The sequence below is a fragment of the Ornithorhynchus anatinus genome, chromosome 12, assembly GCF_004115215.2.
Source record: "Ornithorhynchus anatinus isolate Pmale09 chromosome 12, mOrnAna1.pri.v4, whole genome shotgun sequence".
NCBI classification, from domain to species: domain Eukaryota; kingdom Metazoa; phylum Chordata; class Mammalia; order Monotremata; family Ornithorhynchidae; genus Ornithorhynchus; species Ornithorhynchus anatinus.
In genome coordinates, this window is record NC_041739.1 from 49,718,949 (window position 1) to 49,742,965 (window position 24,017).

General features: G+C 49.4%; 1 protein-coding gene across 2 annotated transcripts in view; it reads left to right on the plus strand.

The window, feature by feature from the left end:
* The first annotated feature begins 1,515 nt into the window (after window positions 1-1,515).
* Window positions 1,516-24,017, plus strand: part of TSPAN5 (tetraspanin 5) — an 82,852-nt gene continuing 60,350 nt past the window's right edge. For both annotated transcript variants that reach the window (XM_029077126.2, XM_029077129.2), the window contains exon 1: window positions 1,516-1,663. In XM_029077126.2, coding sequence (XP_028932959.1) covers window positions 1,583-1,663 — 81 coding nt within the window. In that variant the 5' untranslated portion in view covers window positions 1,516-1,582. The remainder of the gene's footprint in view (window positions 1,664-24,017) is intronic.

A 24,017-nucleotide genomic window follows, 5' to 3' on the forward strand; every position in this document is an offset into this window, starting at 1 on the left:
GAAAAAACAGAGGGAAAGCGAAGTAGAGGGAAGGAGAAAAGAGGGGAGGGAAAGACAGAGGGGGAGAGGGAAAGAGGAAAAATAGAGGGAAGAGAAAGAGGGACAGAGGGGAGAGAGAGACAGAGGGGAGAGAGAGAAAGAGATCAAGATCTCTCCCAGGAGGAAGGGGCAGAGACCCTGGCTAGTTGGGATGGTGGCGACCAGGGGCCACCCTAGCCCCCTCAGGGATTGTCCCCCAGCCTTCCGGGAAAGAGGGAAAAATTCCCCTGGGACAGAGTTGAGGATGGGGGTTTCTGAGCCTTCCAACCCAAAGAAAGTCCGCTCGGCGATGCAGAGCTCCCCTCAATCAACCGATGGTATTTTGCGAGCCCTTACTGTGTGCTGAGCGATTGGGAGAGGCCAGTGCAACAGAATTGAGGCTCCAGTCATTGATCCAAGTATAATAATAATGTTGGCATTTGTTAAGCGCTTACTAAGTGCAGAGCACCGTTCTAAGCGCTGGGGTAGATACAGGGGAATCAGGCTCACAGTCAATCCCCATTTTCCAGATGAGGGAACTGAGGCTCGGAGAAGCGAAGCGACTCGCCCACAGTCACACAGCTGACGAGGGGCAGAGCCGGGATTCGAACCCATGACCTCTGGCTCCCGAGCCCGGGCTCTTTCCACCGAGCCACGCTGCTTCTCATAATACAATAATATTCTAATAGAATATATATAATTATATTGATCGAGCGCTTATTATGTGCAGAGCACAAGTGTCCACGGGCTTGGGCAGAGCCCCGGGCAAGGGGGGACGGGGATGGTTTCGATCTGACCGCATGACACTTTGCCCGACGCTTGGCTCAGAGTAACTGTTCTTAGGGGGCAGAGAAGGGTCCTGGGGGAGAGGTGCTAGTCGGGCCGGTCCCTCTCGGGGGGCTAAGCTTCTAGAGGAGGGGGAGGAGGACGACCCTGACCCTTCCCCAGAGAGCAGGGCAAGAAACCCAGGGAAGAGGATCTGGGGTGGGTGGGGGGGGGCGGTTGGGGAGGGGAGAAGGAAGGAGAGGGAAGGGGGTGGTCTCCCACTTTCCCACGGCTCATCTCAACTCAGGCCGCCCCCCTCCCAGCTCTCCTGGTCAGGGGCAGCGGCTACAGAGACCGGCTGCAAGGGGGTGGGCGGCAGCCTTCCCGGGGATGGGGCAAAGACAGAGGGAGGGACGTCTCTGTGTGTGTGTCCCCCACCCCGGGCGTAGGACAGCGCTGCAGAAGGGCGGTTGGGAGCTGGAGCAGCTGTGTGTGTGTGTGTCTGTGAGTATTTGTGTTTGTGTGTGTGTGTGTGCGCAGGAGGGAGGAGGGGCGTGCGGGGGGAGGAGGCCGGTTGCCACCCCCATCCCCCCGTGCTCCTCCTCCTCCTCCTCGTGCTCCTCCTCCCCCCCCCCCCCCCCAGTGCAGAGCTGGGAGTCCCTGTGTGTCTGTGCGTGTCTGTGTCCGTGTGTGTGTGGGGGTGTGAGCGGGGGGTGCGGGGGGTGGGCGGGTGGGTGTCCGGGGCCCTCGGGAGGTCACACTCCGGCCGGCCAGGAGAGCGTGTGGATGACCCCGGAGGATGTCTGGGAAACACTACAAGGGGCCCGAAGTCAGCTGTTGTATCAAATATTTCATATTTGGCTTCAACGTGATCTTCTGGGTAAGTCCTCTCGCCGCTCTTGGGGCTGGGCCTGGGGCTGGGCCTGGGGGCTGGGACCGGACCGGTCCTGAGCTGGGGCTGGGACCGGGGCCGGGCCGGAATGGGGCTGGACTGGTCCCGAACTGGGGCTGGGCCTGGGGCCGGACCGGTTCTGAGCTGGGGCTGGGCCCGGGGCTGGACTGGGACCGGACCGGTCCGGAGCTGGAGCTGGGGCTGGACTGGTCCTGAGCTGGGACCGAACCTGGGGCCGGACTGGGCCGGATGGTCGGAGGATTGTTCGCCCTTTTGCACCAACCCCCAAGGCGTTAGCCCCCTCCTCTCCCCCAAACCGGGCAGGCCTCCGGAGGCTTCCTTCTGGCCCCCCCAGGGCCAGCCGAGGGCCGGGGAGGGCCAGAGGGGAAGGGGGCGGCCGAGGCCCAAGACCTCGGTCCGTTGGAGCCGGGGAGGAACAGTGGCTCGAGCCCCTTGGGACTGGGGGGGGGGGGGCTCGTATCCCCCTGCAAACCTCCCCCTCCTCCTCCTGCTAGGTCCAGCTGGGGCTGCTGGGGGTGGGGAGGGGGGTTTTGTGTGTGTGTGTCTGTTTGTCCCCTCGCCCCATCCCCCAGCCCAATCCTCCTGCTACATTCCCTTCCCACCATCTGGTCCCCAAAAGGGCTAACGGGATGGTCCTGGAGGGCGGGGGGTGTCCCCCCCACCCAGAGATGGAGTGACTCTGCCCGTCCACCTCGACTTTATCTCCGGGAGAAAAATAGCCAACCCCCCCCCCCCCCGCCCAGCTCCATGATCCCTCTCGGATGGGTGACGTTTTCCAGAAATGCAAAATAGAAAGGACCCTGAGGGATGTTTTCGGTGGTGCTGGTTCTGGAAGAGGAGGGGGACGCAAGACGAGATCCGGCCCGTGGTCTTGAGATCCGGGCTTGGGTCGAGAGCACGGTTTGGGGTTTTGAGTTTGCTTCTCCCCGTCTTCCTAAAAGCCACCCCCACCCGAGATAGCCGGGACAGGGGTGGAGAGAAGAGGTGTTCAGAGACCACCCCCCCACCCAAGCGATCGGCAAAGACGGGGGGCTGTCGGGAGGAAATCCTTCTTGATGTCGCTGTTTATTTAAGGTTCCGAAGCATCTTTTGGAGCGGGGAGATGTGATAAACAGTGCCAGAGGACCCAGCGATACCAGGCGACGGTTCCTACAAAGAATTAGGATTTCATCTTCATACCGCTCTTTTAATTTTCCCTTTGTACGAGCCGCTCTATTTCTGGGGGAGGGTTTTCCTTTCCTCCGCTCCACTCTGAAAGGATTTTTACCTCACTCGGTCGATTCGCACCGCGTTCCTCCGACCTACCGGCGCATGGCCGTCGGTGCCGAGGAAAGAGAGCGGGTCGGAGGAGGTTTTCCGTTCCGTCGTGCCGTCTGGCCCCGAGGCTGAGAAATAGGGTTACGAGGAGCGACTAAATATCCCACGGAGCGACTAAATATCCCACGCGATCGTGGTGGCTTTGTATCCGCGAGAGGACTGGAAACCACCGGTCCATCTGGGCTGGAAGGGAGAGCGCGCCTCTTGCATTTGAACCCAACCTAGCTCATGACTTCAGCTATGCCCTCTTCACCCCTTCCACCCTCGAGGAGCGGTTTCCCCTTCTACCAGCCCGCCGGGTGTCCGGAACAGGGCCCTTCATCCTGCAAGATTCGCAAATGCGGGGGGTCGTTTTACCTTCTGCTGCGGTTGGAACGTTCCCGCCGGAGAGGCGGCCGTGGCCTAGTGGAAAGAACCCGGGCCCGGGAGTCGGAGGATCCGAGTTCTAATCCCGACTCCGCCGCTCGCCCGCTACGTGACCACGGCCCGGTCGCTTAACTCCTCTGGGCCGCAGAGCCCTCCTCTGCGAAATTCAGTCAGTCGTATTTATTGAGCGCTTACCGTGTGGGGCTTCGATACCCGTCCTCCCTCCTACTTAGGTGTGAGCCCTGTGTGGGGCCTGATTATCTGATACCGACCCTCGGAACGGCGCTCCAAGCTTCGGAAACGCTTAACCGATACCACGGTTGTTTGTTGTTATTCCCCCGGAGGATTAGGAGAAACGCACGTCAGGTGGTTCCGGTCCGGGTGTCGGTCGATGCTTCTTACATTGAGCCTAGCACCCCAAAAAGTAACCACCCTTGATATTCTGGACGCTCCCTCTCCACCTCACAGGAGAGGGATTTGGCCCTATTTCCCAGATAGGGTTTGGGGAAGAGGCCTTCGTTCAGTACTCTCCGCCATCTCTCGGAGAATTTGGGGACGGTGAGAAATACGGGGTAGAGTTCCAGGCGAGGGAGTAACTTGTCCCAAGGGCTACTTTTGAGCTGGAAATCCTATAGAGGTAGCAGGAGCCAGAGGACCTGAGTTCTAATCCCCGTTCGGTCACTTTTTAAAATTATGGTATGTGTTAAGTGCTTACTATGTGTCGTTCTTTCCCTGCCTCCTTCAAAGCCTTCCTGAAGGCCCATCTCCTCCAAGAGGCCTTCCCAGACTAAGCCCCGCTTTTCCTCATCTCCCACTCCCTTCTGCGTCAACCTGACCTGCCTTCCCGGGCTAAGCCTCGCTTTTTCTCATCTCCCACTCCCTTCTGCGTCACCCTGACCGGCTCCCTCTGCTCTTCCCCCCGCCCCAGCCCCACGGCGCTTATGTCCCTATCTGCCATTTATTTATTTGTACTGATGCCTGTTTATTTGTATTTCATCTTATTTATACTGATGTCTGTCTCCCTCCTCTCTCCTCCTCCCCCAGATTTTGAGCTCATTGTGAGCAGGGATTGTCTCTCTCTATTGCTCTATGGTACTTTCCCAAACGCTTGGTACAATACTCTGCACACAAGAAGCGCTCAATAAATATGATCGAATGAATGAATGTATTAAGTGCTGGGGTGAATCGAAGCAAATTGGTTTGGACACAGTCCCTGTCCCACGTCAGGGGCTCACGGTCTTAATTCCCATTTCACAGACGAGGTGACTGAGGCCCAGAGAAGTGAAGTGACTTGCCCAAGGTCACCCAGCAGACAAGTGGCAGAGCCGGGATTAGAACCCAGGTCCTTTTGATGGCCGGGCTCTATCCACTAGGTGACGCTGCTTCTCGAGCCGCCTGTGACCGGCTTTTTGACCCCGGGCAAGTCGCTTCGCTTCTCTGTGCCTCGATTTCCTCATCTGTACACAGGTGTCTGTTCAGTCTGCTTGACAAATACGTCAATTATTATTAGGCGACACTAGCGTTCCCTAGTAAGTCTGGGACTCTGGCTGCCGAAAACTTCTCAGATCGGAGATCGGCCCTACTGTTTTATTTATTTTAATAATGGATTGGGGGGGGCGGGGTGTGAAAAAAGTCAACAGCTTCCATTTCAGACTTGGAAATAGAAATGAAAGTGCAAGTGTTCTGGAAGAATAAAAAATTATCAAGTTCTGAAATATCACAGAAGGGACATTAACATATGGAAATAGCTGCCTGTTACCATGACATTTTGTCAAATGGGCGAGCCAGTGTTCCTTACAGCTTGGAATAAGGCATGATGATTTAATTGTTCGGTATTCCTAAAAGAAGGTTTTCATTTAAAAAAGGCCCCTTTCACCCATTTTTACTTTTCTGGCAGTGTTTCTCTACCTAGTCACTTCCTGCTCCTCTTCCTCTTCTCCCCTCTCCCACACCTCGAGACCCCCCTCTGGAAGGGGTGGAGTTTAGGTAGAAGCATTATTTGGAAAGAGAGTAACTGGCATCCGTGTATCCGTTGCGCTACATATGATGGTGTTTATAAGCGCTTACTATGTGCCAAGCACTGTTCTAAGCGCTGGGGTAGATAGATACAGGGTAATCAGGTTGACCCCCATGGGGGTCCCAGTTTTAATCCCCATTTTACAGATGAGGGAACTGAGGCACAGAGAAGTTAAGTAGCTTGCCCAAGGTCACACAGCGGACAAGCGGTGGAGCCGGGACTAGAAGCCCGGTTCTCCGACTCCCGGGCCTGGGCTCTTTCCACTGAACCACACTGCTTCTCGCAGTCTCCGTTACGGGGAACAGAAGCAGCCTCTGGTTTGCCCATTTAATCGGTAAAGAAACGGAGGCAGAGGAGTCCTTGGCCCCAAGATCCAGCTGGCGTCACGGGCAGAGCGCGGTCACCTTCCGCTAGGGCTGGGGCGGCCCAGAATTTTGCGCCGGCTGAGGGGTGGGATCGGCACTGGGAATCTCTGGGATCAGATGGGACCGTCTTGCGGATGCCCTGCTGGGTTGGGTGGGGAGGTTCTTTAATGAACTGGCACCCAGTCGATCGGTGGTACCTGTTGGACGCTTCCTCTAGAGATCCTGGATGGCGTCCCCGCCTCCGCACTCTCACGCGTCCCCCTCAGTTTGCCCCGGGGATATCCCGAGGCCATCCGAGTGTCACCGGCAGCTGACAAGGTGGCATATCATAATAAACGCAAGGGACTGCGGGCTCGCTGCCTTTCACCTGGGCCAGGGTTCGTGAACGATAGAACGTCATCACCCGACAGAACCCGAAAAATGGAAAGAAGATGGGCCTGGGAGTCGGAGACCTGGGTTCTAATTCCGGCTCTGCCTCTTGCTTCCCGTGCAACCGTGGGCAAGTCACTTAATTTCTCCATGCCTCAGTTTCCTCATCTTGCAAAATGGGGACTCCCTACCTGTAGATCCTCCTTAGACAGCGAATCCCTGTCCACTCTGATTGTCTTTTATCTAACCGGGTGCTTAGCACAAAGTAAGCATTGAACAGATACCACAATTATCATTATGATTGTTATTAGCAAGGCTTCAAGCTCCGTCTGATAGGTTTTTACTCTCTTTTTTTTATGATATTTAAGCGTTTACTATGTGCCGGGCACTGTACTAAGCCTTGGGGTAGATACCAGATGATCAGATTGGACACAGCCTCCGTCCCACATTGGACTCCCAGTCTTAATCCCCATTTTACAGGTGAGATAAGTGAGGCACAGAGAAGTGAAGTGACTTCCCTGGGGTCACCCAGCAGGCAAGGGGCAGAGTGGGGATTAGAACCCGGGTCTTCTGATTCCCGGGCCCGTGCTCTTCCTCGATAAATGCGACTGAAAGACTTGTACAAATATAAATGAGTAGGAGTTGAGCATGATACCTGAAAGGAATGGGGTCAGGCCTACCTCAGGTTATAGCTAATCCATGATTCACACAACCAATGATACAACGGGATTTATAATAATAATAATTCTGGCATTTGTTAAGCATTTACTATGTGCCAAGCACTGTTCTAAGCCCTGTGGTAGATACAAGATAATCAGGTTGTCCCACGTGGGGCTCACGGTCTTAATCCCCATTTTACAGATGTGGTAACTGAGGCACAGAGAAGTTAAGTAGCTTGCCTAAGGTCGCACAGCAGACAATTGGTGGAGGCAGGATTAGAACCCACATCCTCTGACTCCCAAGCGCGGGCTCTTGCCACAGAGCCACACTGCTTCTGCTGTTCTGCCCTTACATTGTGCAGAACACTGTAATAAGCACTTGAGAGAGATGACCAGGGGCTGTGCTTAATTTTCACCCGTGTATTTTATCCCAGCGCTTAGAGCAGCCCCTGCTCATGATAAGTGTTTAATAAATGCTATTATTGCTACAACAATAGAGTTGGTAGATACGATCCCGACCCCTACGGAATTTGCGATCTAACGGGAGAGAACGGACATCGATCAGTGGAATTGACTGAGCGCTTACTGTGTGCGGAGCGTTTGTACTAAGCTCTTGGGGAAGTACAATATAACGGAGTTGGGAGACACATTTCTGTGCCCACAGTGAGTTTACAGTCTAGAGTGGACGAGACATTAAAATAAAGGACAAGTAAGGGAAGAAGCCGAGTATAAGGATATAGTGATGATGGTGGCATTTAAGTGCTTACTAAGTGCCAGGCCCTGTACTAAGCGCTGGGGTGGGTACGAGCAAATTGGGTGAGGCAGTCCCTGTCCCACACGGGGCTCACAGTCTCCATCCCCATTTTACAGATGAGGTAACTAAGGCACGGCGAAATGACTTGCCCAAGGCCACGCGACAGACTAGTGGCGGAGCCGGGATTGATAATAATAATGTTGGTATTTGTTAAGCGCTTACTATGTGCGGAGCACTGTTCTAAGCGCTGGGGTAAACACAGGGGAATCAGGTTGTCCCACGTGGGGCTCACAGTCTTAATCCCCATTTTACAGATGAGGGAACTGAGGCACAGAGAAGTGAAGTGACTCGCCCACAGTCACACAGCCGACAAGTGGCAGAGCTGGGATTCGAACTCATGAGCCCTGACTCCAAAGCCCGCGCTCTTTCCACTGCGCCACGCTGATTAGAACTCACGACCTTCTGACTCCCAGACCCGTGCTCTATCCACTCCGCCACGCTGCTTCCCCAGTGTGTACATAAGGGTGTGTACGGAAGCCCCGTGGTGGTGGGAAGGGGTCTGTCTGGGTGCTGAGGGGGTGGGACAGAGGACACGAGAGAGGCAGAAGTGATGGAAAAGCGAGCTCCAACTCGATGGCGGTTGCCCTCACGGCTTCTCCGCCACCAGCTCCGACTTGGGGATTACAGAAATCTCGCGTCGATTTTTTTGAAAGCAAGCAGATGGATTTCTAAAAAGCGATCAAAGGTCCTGGATGGAGAAAACAGCTCAAGGATGTGCAGAGGTGTTCAGAAGGGCTGGGCCTGCTTCAGGCTACTTTACCAAGGCAAGAAGAAGCCTGTCGTCCGGTCTAAGTATAGGCTAAAGGTGAAAAATCACTACCCCAGCCACCACAACCAGCTTCTGCTTTTGCTGCCTCTGCAAAGATCTGTAACCACCCTCCAACTCCTCATTTAAGGTTCTGAGGTCATTGCTTTTCCCGACGTGAAACGATAATTTAGCGCTGCCTCGTTTAACAGTAAATAGCACATAAGGAAGTTTCTTTTCTGAAGTTTTGGAACAGATCCCTAGTTAGAACAGGGACATCAATGGGAAAGCGAGCCTCGTGATACTGCCGTACACAATGCGCCCATTTTAGAGAATGCATTAAGGAAATATTTTGGGGTACGTACACCTACCACTTTTGGGATGGCCCCAATTTTATATTTTTTTAAGATATTTGATGTCAGCCAATCGTGTTGAATGGAGCTCTTGCTGTGCAGAGCACTTACTACGTTCCGGACACTGAAATCCCGGCTCCTCCACTCATTTGTCGCGGACACTGGAGTAGATACAAGATAATCAGGTGGGACACGGTCGTGGCCCACGTGGGGCTCACGGTCTTAATCCCCATTTTACAGATGGAGTAACTGAGGCATAGAGAAGTCAACTTGTCGAAGCTCAGACCACGGAGAAGGGGCGGAGCTGGGATTAGAACCCAGGTCCTCTGACTCTCAGGTCTCTGCTCTTTCCACTAGGCCAGGCTGCTTCCCTGTGCTTGTATTCGGTCTCAGATGTCCAGTCAGTCGGTATTTGAGCGCTTACTGTGTGCAGAGCACCGTACTCAGCACTTGGGAGGATACAGTATAACAGAGTCGGTAGGCGTGTTCCCCGCTCACGAGGAGCTTCCAGTCTAGAGCTTCCACTGGTTCAACGTCCAGCCGGTTTTCGCTGTCGTTTTTTTAAGTGGGAGCCTCTAATTTGGTTTCGACTGGGCCTTGGTTGTCAGAGGAGAGTGAGGGGAAATCTGGGGGCCATCAAACGAGACCGCGTAGCCTCTGTTTCGCTGGAAACGGTGAGACCTGCTGGAATGATGATGCCGCGGCATTTTACAAGTGATAATTTTGGCTTTGATTTGCTCGGCATCTGTTGGCTTCAGCGGCCACCGTATGGGAGCCCAAATTGTCTTTTGAATGACAGGGAGGCAGTAGGAGGGAAGCTAAAAATACGGTTGTGTAAGCGTCATCTGGGAGAAGCGGAGGAAAGGTGTGCGGACTTCACTCCACCACTTCTGACACCCATCACGGACGTGTCGGGAAAATATTTCTCGATATTAATGTCCGCCTCCCCCTCTACGCTCTACGTTCGTTATGGGCGGGGAATGTGTCGGGTTCTAATCCCGGCTCCATCACTTGGCTGTGTGACCTCAGGCAAGTCACTTCACTTGTCTGGGCCTCAGTTACTTCATCTGTAAATTGAGGATTGAGACTGTGAGCCCCACATGGGGCGGAGACTGGGTCCAAATCAATTTGCTTGTATCCACCCCAGCGCTGAGTACAGTGCCTGGCACATAGTAAGCACTTAACAAATTCCGTAATCATTAGAATTATTACCAACTCTGTTTATTCTACCGTCGTAAGAGCTTAGTACAGTGCTTTGCACAGAGTCAACGCTCAATAAATTATACTGATCGATTCCTGGGTCACAGGGAGGTTTCCCCGTAATGATGCATTGACAGATTGAAATGGGGCACAAGTGGGAGCGTTTAGGAAACCCCTTCTTGCCCTATATGCTGTAAAATTTCTAAGTCGAGTGAATTTAGCCAGACCTTTCGATCTGAATGTGGCACCAGTCCCTGGCAAAAAGAGAAAGCAAGCGTTTTCATTCGTTCATTCAGTTGTATTTACTGAGCGCCTACTGTGGGCAGAGCCCTGTACAGGGCACTTGGGAAAGTATAATCCAACAATAAATAATGACATTCCCCTGACCAGAATGAGCTCACAGTCTAGAGACAGACATCAATATGAATAAATAAAATGATGTAAATGGACATAAGCGCTTAGGGGCTGAGAGAGGGGAAGAGCAAAGGGATAAATAAAATGACAGAGACATAAGCGCCGTGGGGCTGGGAGCGGGGAAGAGCAACGGAAGCAAGTCAGGGCAACTCAGAAAGGAGTGAGAGATGAGAAAAAATGGGGCTTAGTCTGGGAAGGCCTCTTGGAGGAGATGGGCCTTCGATAAGCTTTGGAGCTGGGGTGGGGGGAAAGTGGTTGTCTGTAGGATTAGAGGAGGGGGGGCTTTTTAAAATAATGATGCTTTGTAATTACAGTACCTTTCATCGGAACATCTCCAAGTCCTGGGCAAAGACGATGTATCTTTCCTTGAGGCCCAGAGAGGTTGGATGAGTCTTTCGGAGAAGCGGCGTGGCCTAGTGGCTAGAGCACGGGCCTGGGAGTTAGAAGGACCTGGCTTCTAACCCCAGCTCTGCTACTTGTCCATTGTATTATTATTGGACTCTCCCAAGCGCTTAGTACAGTGCTCTGCACGCAGTAAGTGCTCAAGAAATACGACTGACCTCGGGCAAGTCAAGTTCTCTGCGCCTCAGTTTCCTCATCTGTAAAATGGGAATTAAGATTGTGAGCCCCCTGTGGGACATGGACTGTGCCTAACCTGAGTAGCTTGTATCTACTCTAGCACTTAGCCTCACATAGTAAGCGCTCAACAAATACCACTTGAAAAAAAGTTTGGCTGTTTTGGAAGTGCTTAGTACAGTGTCTAGCATGTAGTGAGTGCTTAACATATACCATTAAAAAAAAGCAACCCCAAAAAAACAACTCAAAACCACAGTAAGTCAGTCCCTGGTCCAGAAGCGGAAACTAGGATTTTTTTAAAGTCTTGTGGTGGAATGACTGGTGCAGTTTATTTCAGGGTAAAACTTACTTGGTAAAAATTAAGGTGTCAGTTACTTTTCAGTAGTTTGAAGTAATTTACGTCTTAGCATTTGCGTTTATTAGTAACGGGAAAATAGGCATGGCATTTTGACGTCGGCCAGTATTAGAAAGGGAAAATTAGAAAACTGGGCAGGAAATTGAGAACTCGTAGCTATGAATAATTATCTTGGTTAATTGATATTCATGGATCACATACATCATTCTGCAAATAATACCACAGCTGATCACATCGGGTTTAACATCTTCAGCAGCAGGGATGGTCAAATGACTCTGGCCGCCTCTACCCAAGTCCGTTATCTGGGTAATTTGGAAGTCAAAAATATTTTCGGGCCTCAATTTCCAGTTATTTCTTAGGAAAATATTATGTGGAAGAATTTTTGAGGCCTTTTGACTTTTAAATCTCTGGAAAATCAGCCACTGGCCCCAAACTTTGACTACTTCACTTACCTAAAGTTTAACTTGCTAAAGTTGAACCTGAATCTTCCTTCAGAGGGAGGGAGAGAGAGAGAGAATGGGTGTGTGTGCGTGAATGTGTATGTGAACTTTACACAGAACTTGGCTCATAGGAACTGCTTCATAAATGACATCATTTCTCTTGTTGTGAAGGCACAACCAACAGGATTTAGTGACAGTTGAATATGTGGGTTGTATGACAGAGATGGGTCCACCCTAATCCCACAGCACTTATATACTTATCTTTAAATTATACATTATAAATGACTTCTTTATCATATTCATGTCTGTTTCCCCCTCAAGACTGTAAGCTCACTGTGGGCAGGGAGCTCATCTGCGTATTCTGTCATATGGTACTCTCCCAAGCGATTAGTACAGTGCCCTGTACTAATTAATTAGTAAGTGCTCAGAAAATGCGACTGACTGAATGGCAATGCCAAGGTTGTGAGATAGGGAGGATAATGGTACTGTCTGCAGTGAGGGAGAAGTCAGGAGGAGGATAGGATTTGTGGGGGAAGATAAGGAGTTCAGTTTTGGCCATTTTAAGTTTGAGGTGTCAGAGGGATGTCCCGAAGGCAGGAGGAAATACCAGCCTGCAAGGGAGGGAGATCAGGACTGGAGATGGAGATTTGGGAATCACCTGCGTAAAGATGGCAGTCAAAAATCCAGGGCTGTCCATCCCAGTTATCAGGTTAAGCACCGAGTTACAACGTAGACTGGCAGGTTGCTCTTTTGAGAACATTTTCCCTCCTCGACCTATAATGAGTAGCCATGGAAATTGACTCAGTTCTTCAAAGACCTCCCCTTCAGGAAAAATCACACGACAGGACAGATGCATTGATTGATAGAGCCCAATTCTGACACTTCTTCTGACACTGCATCTCGCTGTTTCCAGACACACTTGGGTAAACACTCTCTCGGTTCCCCAACAGCAACCGGCTCTGTGACAGTTTTCCCCAAATTTAATGGCCACTCTTCTCTTAGAAAAAACCAATCCAATGCTCTCTACAAGATACTTCAGCAGATCTCGTAGTTTTTCTTTGGCAATTTAGCTCTGAATCACAAGGCTAATATGGTGTTCCCTGTTTAAGAATCTCCACAAGATTGCGCTAGGAAATTCAGCTAAATAGGTGGTGAGAATCTCCAACTCCCGATCTGTGAATAGGTGCGGTGAAATTCTGGAAAACCGCCATTCGTTTGCTGTTTCGAAGAGCGACACGGGAGATGGTAATAGAAGTAATAATAAAAAAAAAAATCTTGCTGAAAATCTTTTGTAAGTTATGGTTGGCAGGAGCCAATATTTCTGAAAATATGGAAGAATAGCTAATGCCCCAGTCAAAATTCAGGACTGTTGTTTTAATATTTCATCCTCAAGTAACTAGTCCAGTTAGGACTAAGGGTGAGGTTTTCCCTGAAATGAAAATCCCCCCAGACAGCGAATATTTTTTCCCTGAGCACCTCTAAATGGTAATTCTGCAAGATCCAAACATGGAAAAACACAGTGTCCCATTGTTTTAGAATTTTTGTTTCTGCGCCCCCCGAGACTCAAACCTGCCATTGTCTTTGGCTCTAAGCATCATCGACTTCCCGGGGGATTCTGGGAGCTGTTTCGCCCTTAGCCAGTCATTAAGCTAGGCTGTCTTTTCCTGTCTGTTCCCCTCCCCCAGGCCCCCCTCTTTCCTTTTCCTCCTTTTGTCTTAATTTCTCTCGTATTGTTTCCGTATCCCCCATCACAGAAAAGACCTTTTGTCCTGCCACATTCTGCCTGTGTAAATGCATTCACCGAATAAACAAAAGACCCGACAAAAATATTCATCCGGTTGCTTGCCCAGCCCTGGATACCAGAAAGTGTAGGAACACAATTTCTTCTTGATGGTTCTTGGCACCATTTTTTGCAATGATATTTGATAAGCGCTTCCTTTGTGCCGGGCACTATACTAGGTGCTGGGGTAGATTCAAGTTTGTCAGGTTGAACACAGGGCTTCTCCCACATGGGGCTCATAGTGTTGATCCCCATTTTACAGATGGGGGAACTGAAGGGCAGAGAAGTGAAGTGACTTGTCCGAGGTCGCACGGCAGATACGTGGCGGAGCTGGGATTAGAACCCAGGTCCTTCTGTCTACCAGGCTCGTGGTCTTCCACTAGGCCAAGCTGCTAACATTCATTCATTCAATAGTATCTATTGAGCGCTTACTATGTGCAGAGCACTGTACTAAGCGCTTGGAATGTACAAATCGGGAACAGATAGAGACAGTCCCTGCCATTTGACGGGCTTACGGTCTAATCGGGGGAGACGGACAGACGAGAACAAGAGCAGTAAATAGAATCAAGGGGATGAACATCTCATTAAAACAGCGCTATAGCTTGAAGTTCCCTTACTTATTGTCCCCGTGAAATTCACTTCTTAGTGGTTGGCTCAGCATGTGGACATTGGAACCTCTGGGGTAAGTATCCCTTTCTGTTGTTGACCTGCTGTGATCTAGTTTCATCTAATAATAATAATAATTGTGGTATTTGCTAAGCTCATACTGTGTGCCAGGCACTGTACTAAATGCTGAGGTGGATATGAGCAAGTCGGGTTGGACACAGTCATTCGTTCATTCAGTCGTATTTACTGAGCGTTTACTGGGTGCGGAGCACTGTAATAAGCACTTGGAAAGTACAATTCAGCAACAAATAGAGACAATCCCTGCCCAACAACGGGCTCACAGTCTAGAAGGGGGCAGACAGACAGCAAAACAAACAGGCATCAAAGGCATCAATATAAATAGAATTATAACTACATACACATCATTAATAAAATAAATAGAATAATAAATATGGACATATAGACACAAGTGCTGTGGGGCAGGGATGGGGGTAGAGCAGAGGGAGCGAGTCAGGGTGATGGGGAGGAAGGGAGGAGCACCCTTTCCCCGCAAAGGGCTCACGGTCTCAATCCCTATTTTATAGATCACTGAGGCCCAGAGAAGTGAAGTGACTCGTCCAAGGTCACACAGTAGACAAGGGGTGGAGCTGAGATTAGAACCCATGACCTTCTGACTCCCAGACCTGTGCTTTGTCCACTAAAACAGCTAGGAGGGGATCTTTTGGGAACCGGAGTGGGGGTACGATCAATTTGACTATCTGCAGCTTGACACTTCCTTTACTTGGCCGGAACCAGAATTTCTTCCTCTCCATCCTTCCCTACATGCTTATGCACCTCCCATCAGAGCATTTAAACTCATATCCTTATACTCTGTCATTTCCTCCTATCTGTAATTAGTGTCTCTCTCCCCTGCTGGACTTTAAATTCCTGGAGGGCAAGAATTGGATCCACTTACTCTCACAGGGGCTTAGTAGGGTAATCTGCCCAGAGGAAGCACTCAATAAGTCCATTAGTGGCATTTATTGAGCGTTTACTCTGTGCAGAGCACTGTACTAAGCCCTTGGGAGAAGACAAAGAAGCAGCGTGAGCAGTGTGGCCCAATGGATAGAGCAAGGCCTATTTGGCCCCCTTTCTAGTTGTCTGCACAAACCCTCCTTTCCTCCTCTTCTACTCCCTTCTGCATCACCCTGACTTGCTCCCTTTATTCATCACCCCCAAGCCCCACGTCACTTGCGTCCATGTCTGTCATTTATTTCTATTATTCATTCATTCATTCATTCAATAGTATTTATTAAGCGCTTACTATGTGCAGAGCACTGTACTAAGCGCTTGGGATGAACAAGTCGGCAACAGATAGAGACAGTCCCTGCCGTTTGACGGGCTTACAGTCTAACTGGGGGAGATATTAATGTCCGTCTACCCCTCTAGACTGTAAGGTTTTGATGGGGGGCAGGGACTGTGTCTGTTTATTGTTCTGTCGTCCTCTCCCAAGCGCTTAGTTCAGTTCTCTGCACCCAATAAGCACTCAAAAATGACTGACTGAATGACTGACTACACGCTCACCTCCCTCCCCTTGGGGTATCATTTTTTTCCCCAGCTCCACCCCGCCAAAGAAGCCCTGCCTCCAGTTTATTCCAGCATGAAAAGTTGGCGTCCAGGTGGCCTAGGGTCAGATTCTTTGACAAGGGCATCCATTTTCCCAACTAGCTCCTCAAAGCGGTGTGTCCCAGACACTTCAGCGCTCCCGCAGAGAAACCGTCTTGAGAATGACCTGCTAATTTCTCAGGACCGAGAGAAAAATCAGGAAGGTTCCTCAGTGAAAGGACCTGAGGTCCCCAAACAGGTCCCTGAGCCACTCTCCCGATGGGTTTTCCACCGACAGAGGTGGCTAGGGACTTTATGATCCCGGCCCTGGCCGCCTGACCGTGGGCAAGTCGCTACGCTTCCCTGAGCTCAGTTTCCTCATATGTAAAATGGGGATAAGATGCTCGCGTCTCCTCTTCACTTAAAACGGGGAGCGTCCCGAGGGACGGGGACTGGCTCCGGAGCTGGTGATCCATCGGGCACTTAGCAACAGGGTTTGGCCCGTCAGAAGCCTTTTAACGAAATATCACTCATAGCTAGTTTTGCTAATTCCGTTCGGGGTTATCCCTTCAGATTTCACTGCTTTAAGCTTCTTCCCAAGAGGCCAGAACTTGAGGGGACTATTTTGGTCAAGAATTACTCATGAATATTCAAAGGGGGAGAGAGGAGAGGAAGAGACATTAGGCAGAGGTCTAAGGGGCAATTTACATTTTTTAGAGAATTTATGTATTTTTCCTTAGGATGTTTACATATCTCCCGGCAGTTGATTCTGAGTAGACTCATGTTTAGTGTCCACAGATGTTACCTACAGACCCTAAGTTGCTGAAATGGCTCCCGTTGTGAAAGGCTTTTTCATTTCATTCAATTGTATTTATTGAGCATTTATTGAGTATGTATTTACTGTGCGCAGAGCACTGTACTAAGAGCTTGGAAAGTACAATTCGGCAACAGATAGAGACAGTCTCTACCCAACAATGGGCTCACAGTCTAGAAGGCAGGTTCACAGTCTTGAAAAATGGACCATTTAACATCCATTTTGACAGACTACTGGAAATGTCAGATATTTAGTCATCATGGTCATCGTCACCACCATCACCATCCCTCTAGACCGCAAGCTTGTTGTGGGCAAGGAAAGTGGCCGCTGTAACGGAAGAGAAGCAGTGTTGCCTAGTGGGTCGAGCACGGGCCTGGGAGTCGGAAGGACCTGGGTTCTAATCTCAGCCCTGCCACTTCTCTGCTGTGTGACCTTGGGCAAATCACTTAACTTCTCTGTGCCTCAGTTCCTTCATCTGTAAAATGGGATTAAGACTTTGAGCCCCACGTGGGACCACCTGCTCACCTTGTATCTACCCCAGGGCTTAGAACAGTGCTTGACACATAGTAAGTGCTTAACGAATGCCATCATTATGATGATGATGATGATGAGTATTGACTAAATGCCTACTGTCCTAACAAGGTTTATAATCTAAAGGGGAAGATAAGTGGCACAAACTGTCAAATACCAAATAGGTCAGTCAATCAGTGAAATTTATTGAGCACCTATTGTGTGCAGAGCACTATACTATACAATAGATAATATCTAACATCCAATATCTTTGCCCCCAAGGAGCTAGAAGGGGAGGGAAAAACCACACTATTGTTAAATGAACAAATAGAAAGCAGTTTTAAAATTCAATCTTTATTACTTAAGCCTGAGGAAGAAGGGAACTAATACTTTTTTGGAGTAGGGGATGGTCAAATTTTAGAGATAGGTCTCTGAGGAGATAATAATTGTGGTATTTCAAGCACTGTACTGAGCGCTGGGGTAGAGGCAAGGTAATCTGGTTGGACACAGGCCTTGTTCCACTTAGGGTTCATGGTCTATGAAACGTACAGAGGTGACTGTAGTGCTCTGCATACAGTAAATGCTCAATAAATACCCCTGATGAGGAAGAAAAGATATTGAAACCTTGTGTTATCCTATGCCGAATTAGGAGCGCAGAAGCCTGTTTTTTGGAGGGTTTAAAAATGGTATTTATTAAGCACTTATTATTTGCCAGGTACTGTACTAAGCATTGGGGTAGACACAAGATAATCAGGTTGGACACAATCCATCTCCCACATGGGACTCTCAGTCTTAATCCCCATTTTACAGATGAGGAAACTGAGGCCCAGCGAATCAGTTGTCTTTATTGAGGGCTTACTGTATGCAGAGCACTGTGTTAAGTGCTTGGAAGGCTAGAGTATAGCAGAGTTGGTAGTCACACTTCCTGCCCACAAGGAGTGCAATTAAGTGACTTTGCTTACAGTCGCACAACAGGCAAATGACAGAGCCAGGACCTGAACTCAAGTCTTCAAACTCCCCGTGCTGTGTTCTTCCCACCAGCCATGCTGCTTCTCCAAACATGAGCCTAATAATAATAATAATAATTTTGGTATTTGCTAAGCGCTTACTATGTGCCAGGCACTGTTCTAAGCACTGGGTAGATAGAAGGTAACTAGGTTGTCCCACGTGGGGCTCCCAGTCTTAATCCCCATTTTCCAGACGAGGTCACTGAGGCACCAAAGAAGTGAAGTGACTTGTCCAAAGTCACACAGCTGATAAAGTAGCAGAGCCGGGATTAGAACCAATATATCCCAAGCATTGTATTGTCTTTTTTGCTATTTCTTGTATTTCTCATTGTTGTTGTCTTTTTTACTTTCTTGGGGGGCAGTTATTTGTTTTACCTTTTCTTAGGTATCTTTCTATGTGTTTTATTAATGATGTGTATATGTCTATAATTCTATTTACATTGATGCTATTGATGCCTATCTACTTTGTTTTGTTGTCTGTCTCCCCCCATTCTATACTGTGAGCCTGCTGTTGGGTAGGGATTGTCTCTTCTGTGGCCTAATTGTGCTTTCCAAGCGCTTAGTACAGTGCTTTCCACACTGTAAGCACTCAATAAAATCAGTGTTGAATGAAAGAAATGGAAAAAACCTTTAACTGCACATTCTTAGATTACGAATCCCTTGAGAGCCAAGAGGTCATGTCTAAATAATAATCAACAGTAGTAACAATGGTATTTGTTAAGCTCTTACTATGTGCTAAGCGCTGGGGTAAGTACAAGGAATCAGGCTGGACACAGTCCCTATTGCATATGGGACTCAGATTTTTTAATCCCCATTTTTACAGATGAGGTAACTGAGGCCCAGAGAAGTTAAGTGACTTGCCCGAGGTCACACAGCAGACAAGTGGTGGCAGCTGGGATAGAACCTCTGACCCCCAAGCCCGTGCTCTTTGCCATTAGGCCATACTAAATCTCACCTGTGTATTTTTTCCCTAGTGCTTTACGCACAGTGCTTTGACCAATGGGGTATATGCAAGGCTTCAAGATTCAGACACAGCCCCTTGACCCATAGGGCTCACAATCTATTATGAGAAGCGCGTGGCCTAGTGGAAAGAGAACAAGCTGAGGACTTGGGTTCTAATTCTGGCTACGCCACTTGCCTGCTGGTGTGATCTTGGGCAGGGCACTTCTCTGTGCCTCAGTTTCCTCACCTATAAAACCTGTTCTTCCCCTTTAGCCTTGGGCCTCATGTGGGACAGGGACTAGGTCAGACCCGCTTCTTATATCTCTCCCAACTCTTAGTATAGTGCTTGGCACATAGTAAACACTTAACAAATACCACTGTTATTATTATTATTCTTCCCCATTTTACAGATGAAGAAATAAAGCACAGAGAGAATAAGCAACTTGCCCAAGGTCACACAGGAGGCCCGGGGCAGAGTTGGGAATCAGTCCTGTGCTCTTTCCACTAAACTATACAGGAGGAGAACTGTTCTGCCCTATTAACTTATCTACTCCATCGTTTAGTACGGTGCTTGATGCAATAGTAAGTGCTTAACAGATACCATTTTTTATTTTAGTATTTTTACTGCTGCTTCCTGCCTCCAAAATGATCAGGCTTTGACTGTATAACTCGATCTGTTTTGAAACTTAAAACCAGAACACGCTATCTAGCGATCAGACGTACCAGGTGTGGACCAGGGGTAGCCGGCTGCCTCGTTTCATTTTGACTAAACTGTCGCCTCGCGTGAATTTCTGCTTATCAGCACCCTTAACGGCAAGAAGTGTTTCTTTCAGAGAACTCCCTCTTATTTAAGCAGTGTGGTCTAGTGGAAAGAATACGGCCTAGGAGTCAGAGGACCTGGGTTCTAGTTCCAGCTCTGCCAGTTGTTTGTCACGTGACCTTAGGCAAGTCACTTCACTTCTCCGAGCCTCGGTTCTCTTGTCGTCCCTCTTACTTAGACTGTGAGCCCCATGCTGGACAGGGACTGTGTCCAAATCCAAGAAGCAGTGTGGCCTAATGGATAGAGCATGGTCTGGGAGAAGGACCTGGGTTCTAATCCCGGCTTCGCCACGTAGCTGCTGTGTGACTTTGGGGCCAATCCCTTAACTTCTCTGTTACCGCGTCTGTGAAATGGAGATTAAGACCGTTGAGCCCCGCGTGGAGGGAGACTGTGTCCCCAACCCCATTTGCTCGTATCCACCCCGCGTACTTAGTACAGTGCCAGGCACATACTAAGCGCTTAAATATCACAATGATTATATCTATCCCAGTGATTAGAACAGTGTTTGACAATAAGTGCTTAAATACCATAAAAAAAAATATGGAGTTGAGCAGAGGACGTTTGGTGGGTTAAATCATTTGGGAACCTGCCCGCCCATCCAATCGAGGATGAGTTTTTTCGATTTGCCCGGTCATCTCAAGTGACCTGCGTTGAGTGTTAGCTTGCCCTGACTGTAGTTTTCCAGTTGATGAGGGAGTCCACTCAAGCATCCAGATTTGTTTGAGGTCACGTACTATATAAACACCTGGAGTCTTTGAGGCTTCTTCCCTGTGCATGCAGGGTCTGTGATGCAGGAGCTTCGAGGGAGAAGAGAGAGGGGTGAATCTGTTTCACATTTGCACACTGAGTTGAAGCAAAATCAGTTGTTTCTCTGTGTTGTCGTTCGACATGTGTATTACCCTGTTTTCCAAGTTCCAAAGATTTCCCTCCCCGTTTGTTTCCTAACACTTCTGGCTCAGCCCCGTAGACGACCAGCCGTGTTCCGTGAGCGCCACGAGAAGCTCAGCTCTTTATTACGGGTGACTCGTCTTGCTTTGGAATCGAGCCTACTGGGTTCATATGGATTCCATATGTGACTTGAAGACGGTTCTCTTTTGTAAATAAAAAAATTGCGTATTGCACATTGGAAACATTAAGCTTGATGGGGTAGGTGTTTGGGAGTATTTTCTTCACTTCTCTGTGCCTCAGTTACCTCATCTGTAAAATGGGGATTAAGACCGTTGAGCCCCCAGGTGGGACAACCTGCTTACCTTGTATCTACCCCCAGTGCTTAGAACAGTGCCTGGCACATATTAAGCGCTTAACAAATACCAACATTATCATTATTATTATTTTGTTATAGTATTTGTTAAGCGTTTACTATGTGCCAGGCACTGTATGAAGCACTGGGGTAGATAATCAAGTTGAATGGGTCTTAATCCCCATTTTACTGATGAGGTTACTGAGGCACAGAGAATCGAAGTAAATTGCCCAAGGACACCCAGCAGACAGATGGCAGAACTGGGATTAGAACCCAGGTCCTTCTGACTGCCAAGCCCATGCTCTCTCCACTTGGCAATACTGCTTCGCTAGAACTGTTGATATCTAGTCCAAAGCAATCCGAACAATCAGGTTTTAGGTGACTTTGTGGTACTTAATTTAGATTCCTTTTACCTGATTTTTATTTAAGTAATAATAATGATGGTATTTAAGCACTTTCTATATGCTGGGATAGATACAAGGTAATCAAGTTGTCCCACGTGGGGCTCACAGTCTCAATCCCCATTTTAAAGATGAGGTAACTGAGGCACGGAGGAATTACGTGATGCCCAAAGTCATACAGCTCACAAGTGGCAGAGCCAGGATTAGAACCCATGACCCCTGAATCCCAAGCCCACGTTCTTTCCACTAAGCCCCGCTGCTTCTCTGCTTTAAAGAGAAGCCTCCGCCCTGGTGTTTTTACAGTATCGCCTCAGGGGCGATCAGAGACACGAGGAATGAGGAATTTACGTTATTTTTTCTACCACAAAATGAGCTCAGCTCTTCATAATAAGATTTAGATTTAGATTGGGCCTGATTACACAGCACAGGTGTGAGTTGTTGGGTATCTCTAATCCATTGGTCAGGTTTTGTAGCTACACCTCTTGGGCTCAGCTGGGGGAAGGTTCGGACCACAGGATTTAGCAGAGCAGCTGACGCCTCCCCCCCCCCCCCAACCAAGTACCAGCTCACGGTAGGGGTCGGTTTCTAGGCATTTTTGAGTCCGATGCTTTTGACTGGACCATCAGACCTACTGCCAGGGCATCGCGGAAGGGAGAAGGGGTAGGGGGAATGAGGGCTAAATCCGGGAAGGCCTCTTGGAGGAGATGGGCTTTTAATAAGGCTTGGAGGGTGAGGAGAGTAGTGGTCTGACGGACGTGAAGGGGGAGAGGATCCGGGCCAGAGGCCGGATGTGGGCAAGGGGTCAGTGGTGTCCGAGTTAGCGAGTTAACTTCCGACGTTTAAAAGACCTTGCTGTGGTCCTGGTTTGTTCACAGGACAGTGCAGTAGATTGTACTCCAAATAATTGTAGTATTTGTTCAGTGCTTATTATGTGCCAAGCACTGTATGAAGCGCTGGGGGGATAGAAGGAAATTGGGTTGGACACAGTCCTTTTTCCGTATGGGGCTCACAGTCTCCATCCCCATTTTCCAGATGAGAGAACTGCAGAGAAGTGAAGTGACTTGCCCAAAGTCACAGAGCAGACCAGTGGCCGGATGTGGGCAAGGGGTCAGTGGCGAGATTGATGAGATGGAGGTTCAGTGAGTGGGTTGGTGTTAGACGAGCGAAGCGAGCGTCCTGGGTGGTAGTAGGAGAGTGGCAAAGTAAGTGCTCATTTTCCAAAATGAATTAAGTGCTTGGAGGGGCCTGGAACTCCCAAAGACCACCCCACTCCCCACAGCCCGACTTTTCACCCTCCCACCCGTCCCCCACCGGAGGTGGGGAAAAATATCAACGGCGGGATTTCAGACACACAGAGCCCCCAACGTCAAGTTGCGTGGGGCCTAGTGGTTAGAGACCGGGCCCGGCAGCCAGAAGGACCTGGGTTCTAACCCCGGCTCCACCACATGTCTTCTTTGTGATCATGGGCAAATCTCTTAAATTCTCTGTACCTCAGTTCCCTCATCTGTAAAATGGGGATTAAGACTGTGAGCCCCACGTGGGACAGGGACTGTGTCCAACCTGATTACCTTGTATCTACCCCAGTATTTAGAACAGCGGTTGGCCCAAAGTAAGGCGCTTAACGAATACCATAACGATTATTAGTACTGTAACAATGATATTAGGCCTCAGACCCCATTTCCCATTTTACTGGTGCTTGAGTCCACCTCATGGCTACGAAAGGCTAGGGCCAAACCCAAGTGCTGAGCCGGGCCGGGTGGTAGGGAGGGAATTGGGAAAGAGAACAGTGGGGGTCCGAGAGAACGGCCAATATATCCCCGCTGAGAGAGCAAGGGCAGCAAGGGGCCTGCCCTGAAACCTCACCCCTCCGCCACTGTTACTGACGTCCTGGTCGAAGGGATTTTTGCGCTGAAGGAGGCAGAAAGAGCTAATCTGAACCCTTCCTTTGTGGCCTCCCCTTGAGGGAGTGACACAATGGCCCAATTCTTTTTGACGGCCGGGGGTGAGATTCACTTTCCTGGAAAGTAATTGGCATTTGCATTTCAGTTTCCTGAGCTGAAAGGTTTTCTATTTCTCTATTGCTCTGGCTACCAACGACCTTATAGCTCTTCACTTTCAGCAGAATTTCTGGGCAGCCAGTTTGGGCTTCAAGTTTGCAAGGAAACAGTGGTCGAGGTGAACCCGAGGGGTTCGGATGGCCTTAAGCCGAACCCTGAGAAGGAGAGCAGCCTAGTGGAAAGAGCCTGGGAGACAGAGGACCTGGGTTCTAAGGCCAGTTTGTTGGGTGACCTTGGGCAAGTCACTTAACTTCTCGGTGCCTCAGTTCCCTCATTGGTGAAATGGGGATTAAATGCTCCCTCTAAAGACTGTGAGCCTCATATGGAACAGGGACAGAAGCAGCGTGGCTCAATGGAAAGAGCCCAGGCTGGGGAGTCAGAGGTCATGGGTTCAAATCCCAGCTCCTCCACTTGTCAGCTGTGTGATTTTGGGCAAATCACTTAACTTCTCTGTGCCTCAGTTATCCCGTCTGTAAAATGGGGATTAAGACTGTGAGCCCCATGTGGGACAACCTGATCACCTTCTATCCTCCCCAGCGCTTAGAACAGTGCTTTGCACATAGTAAGTGC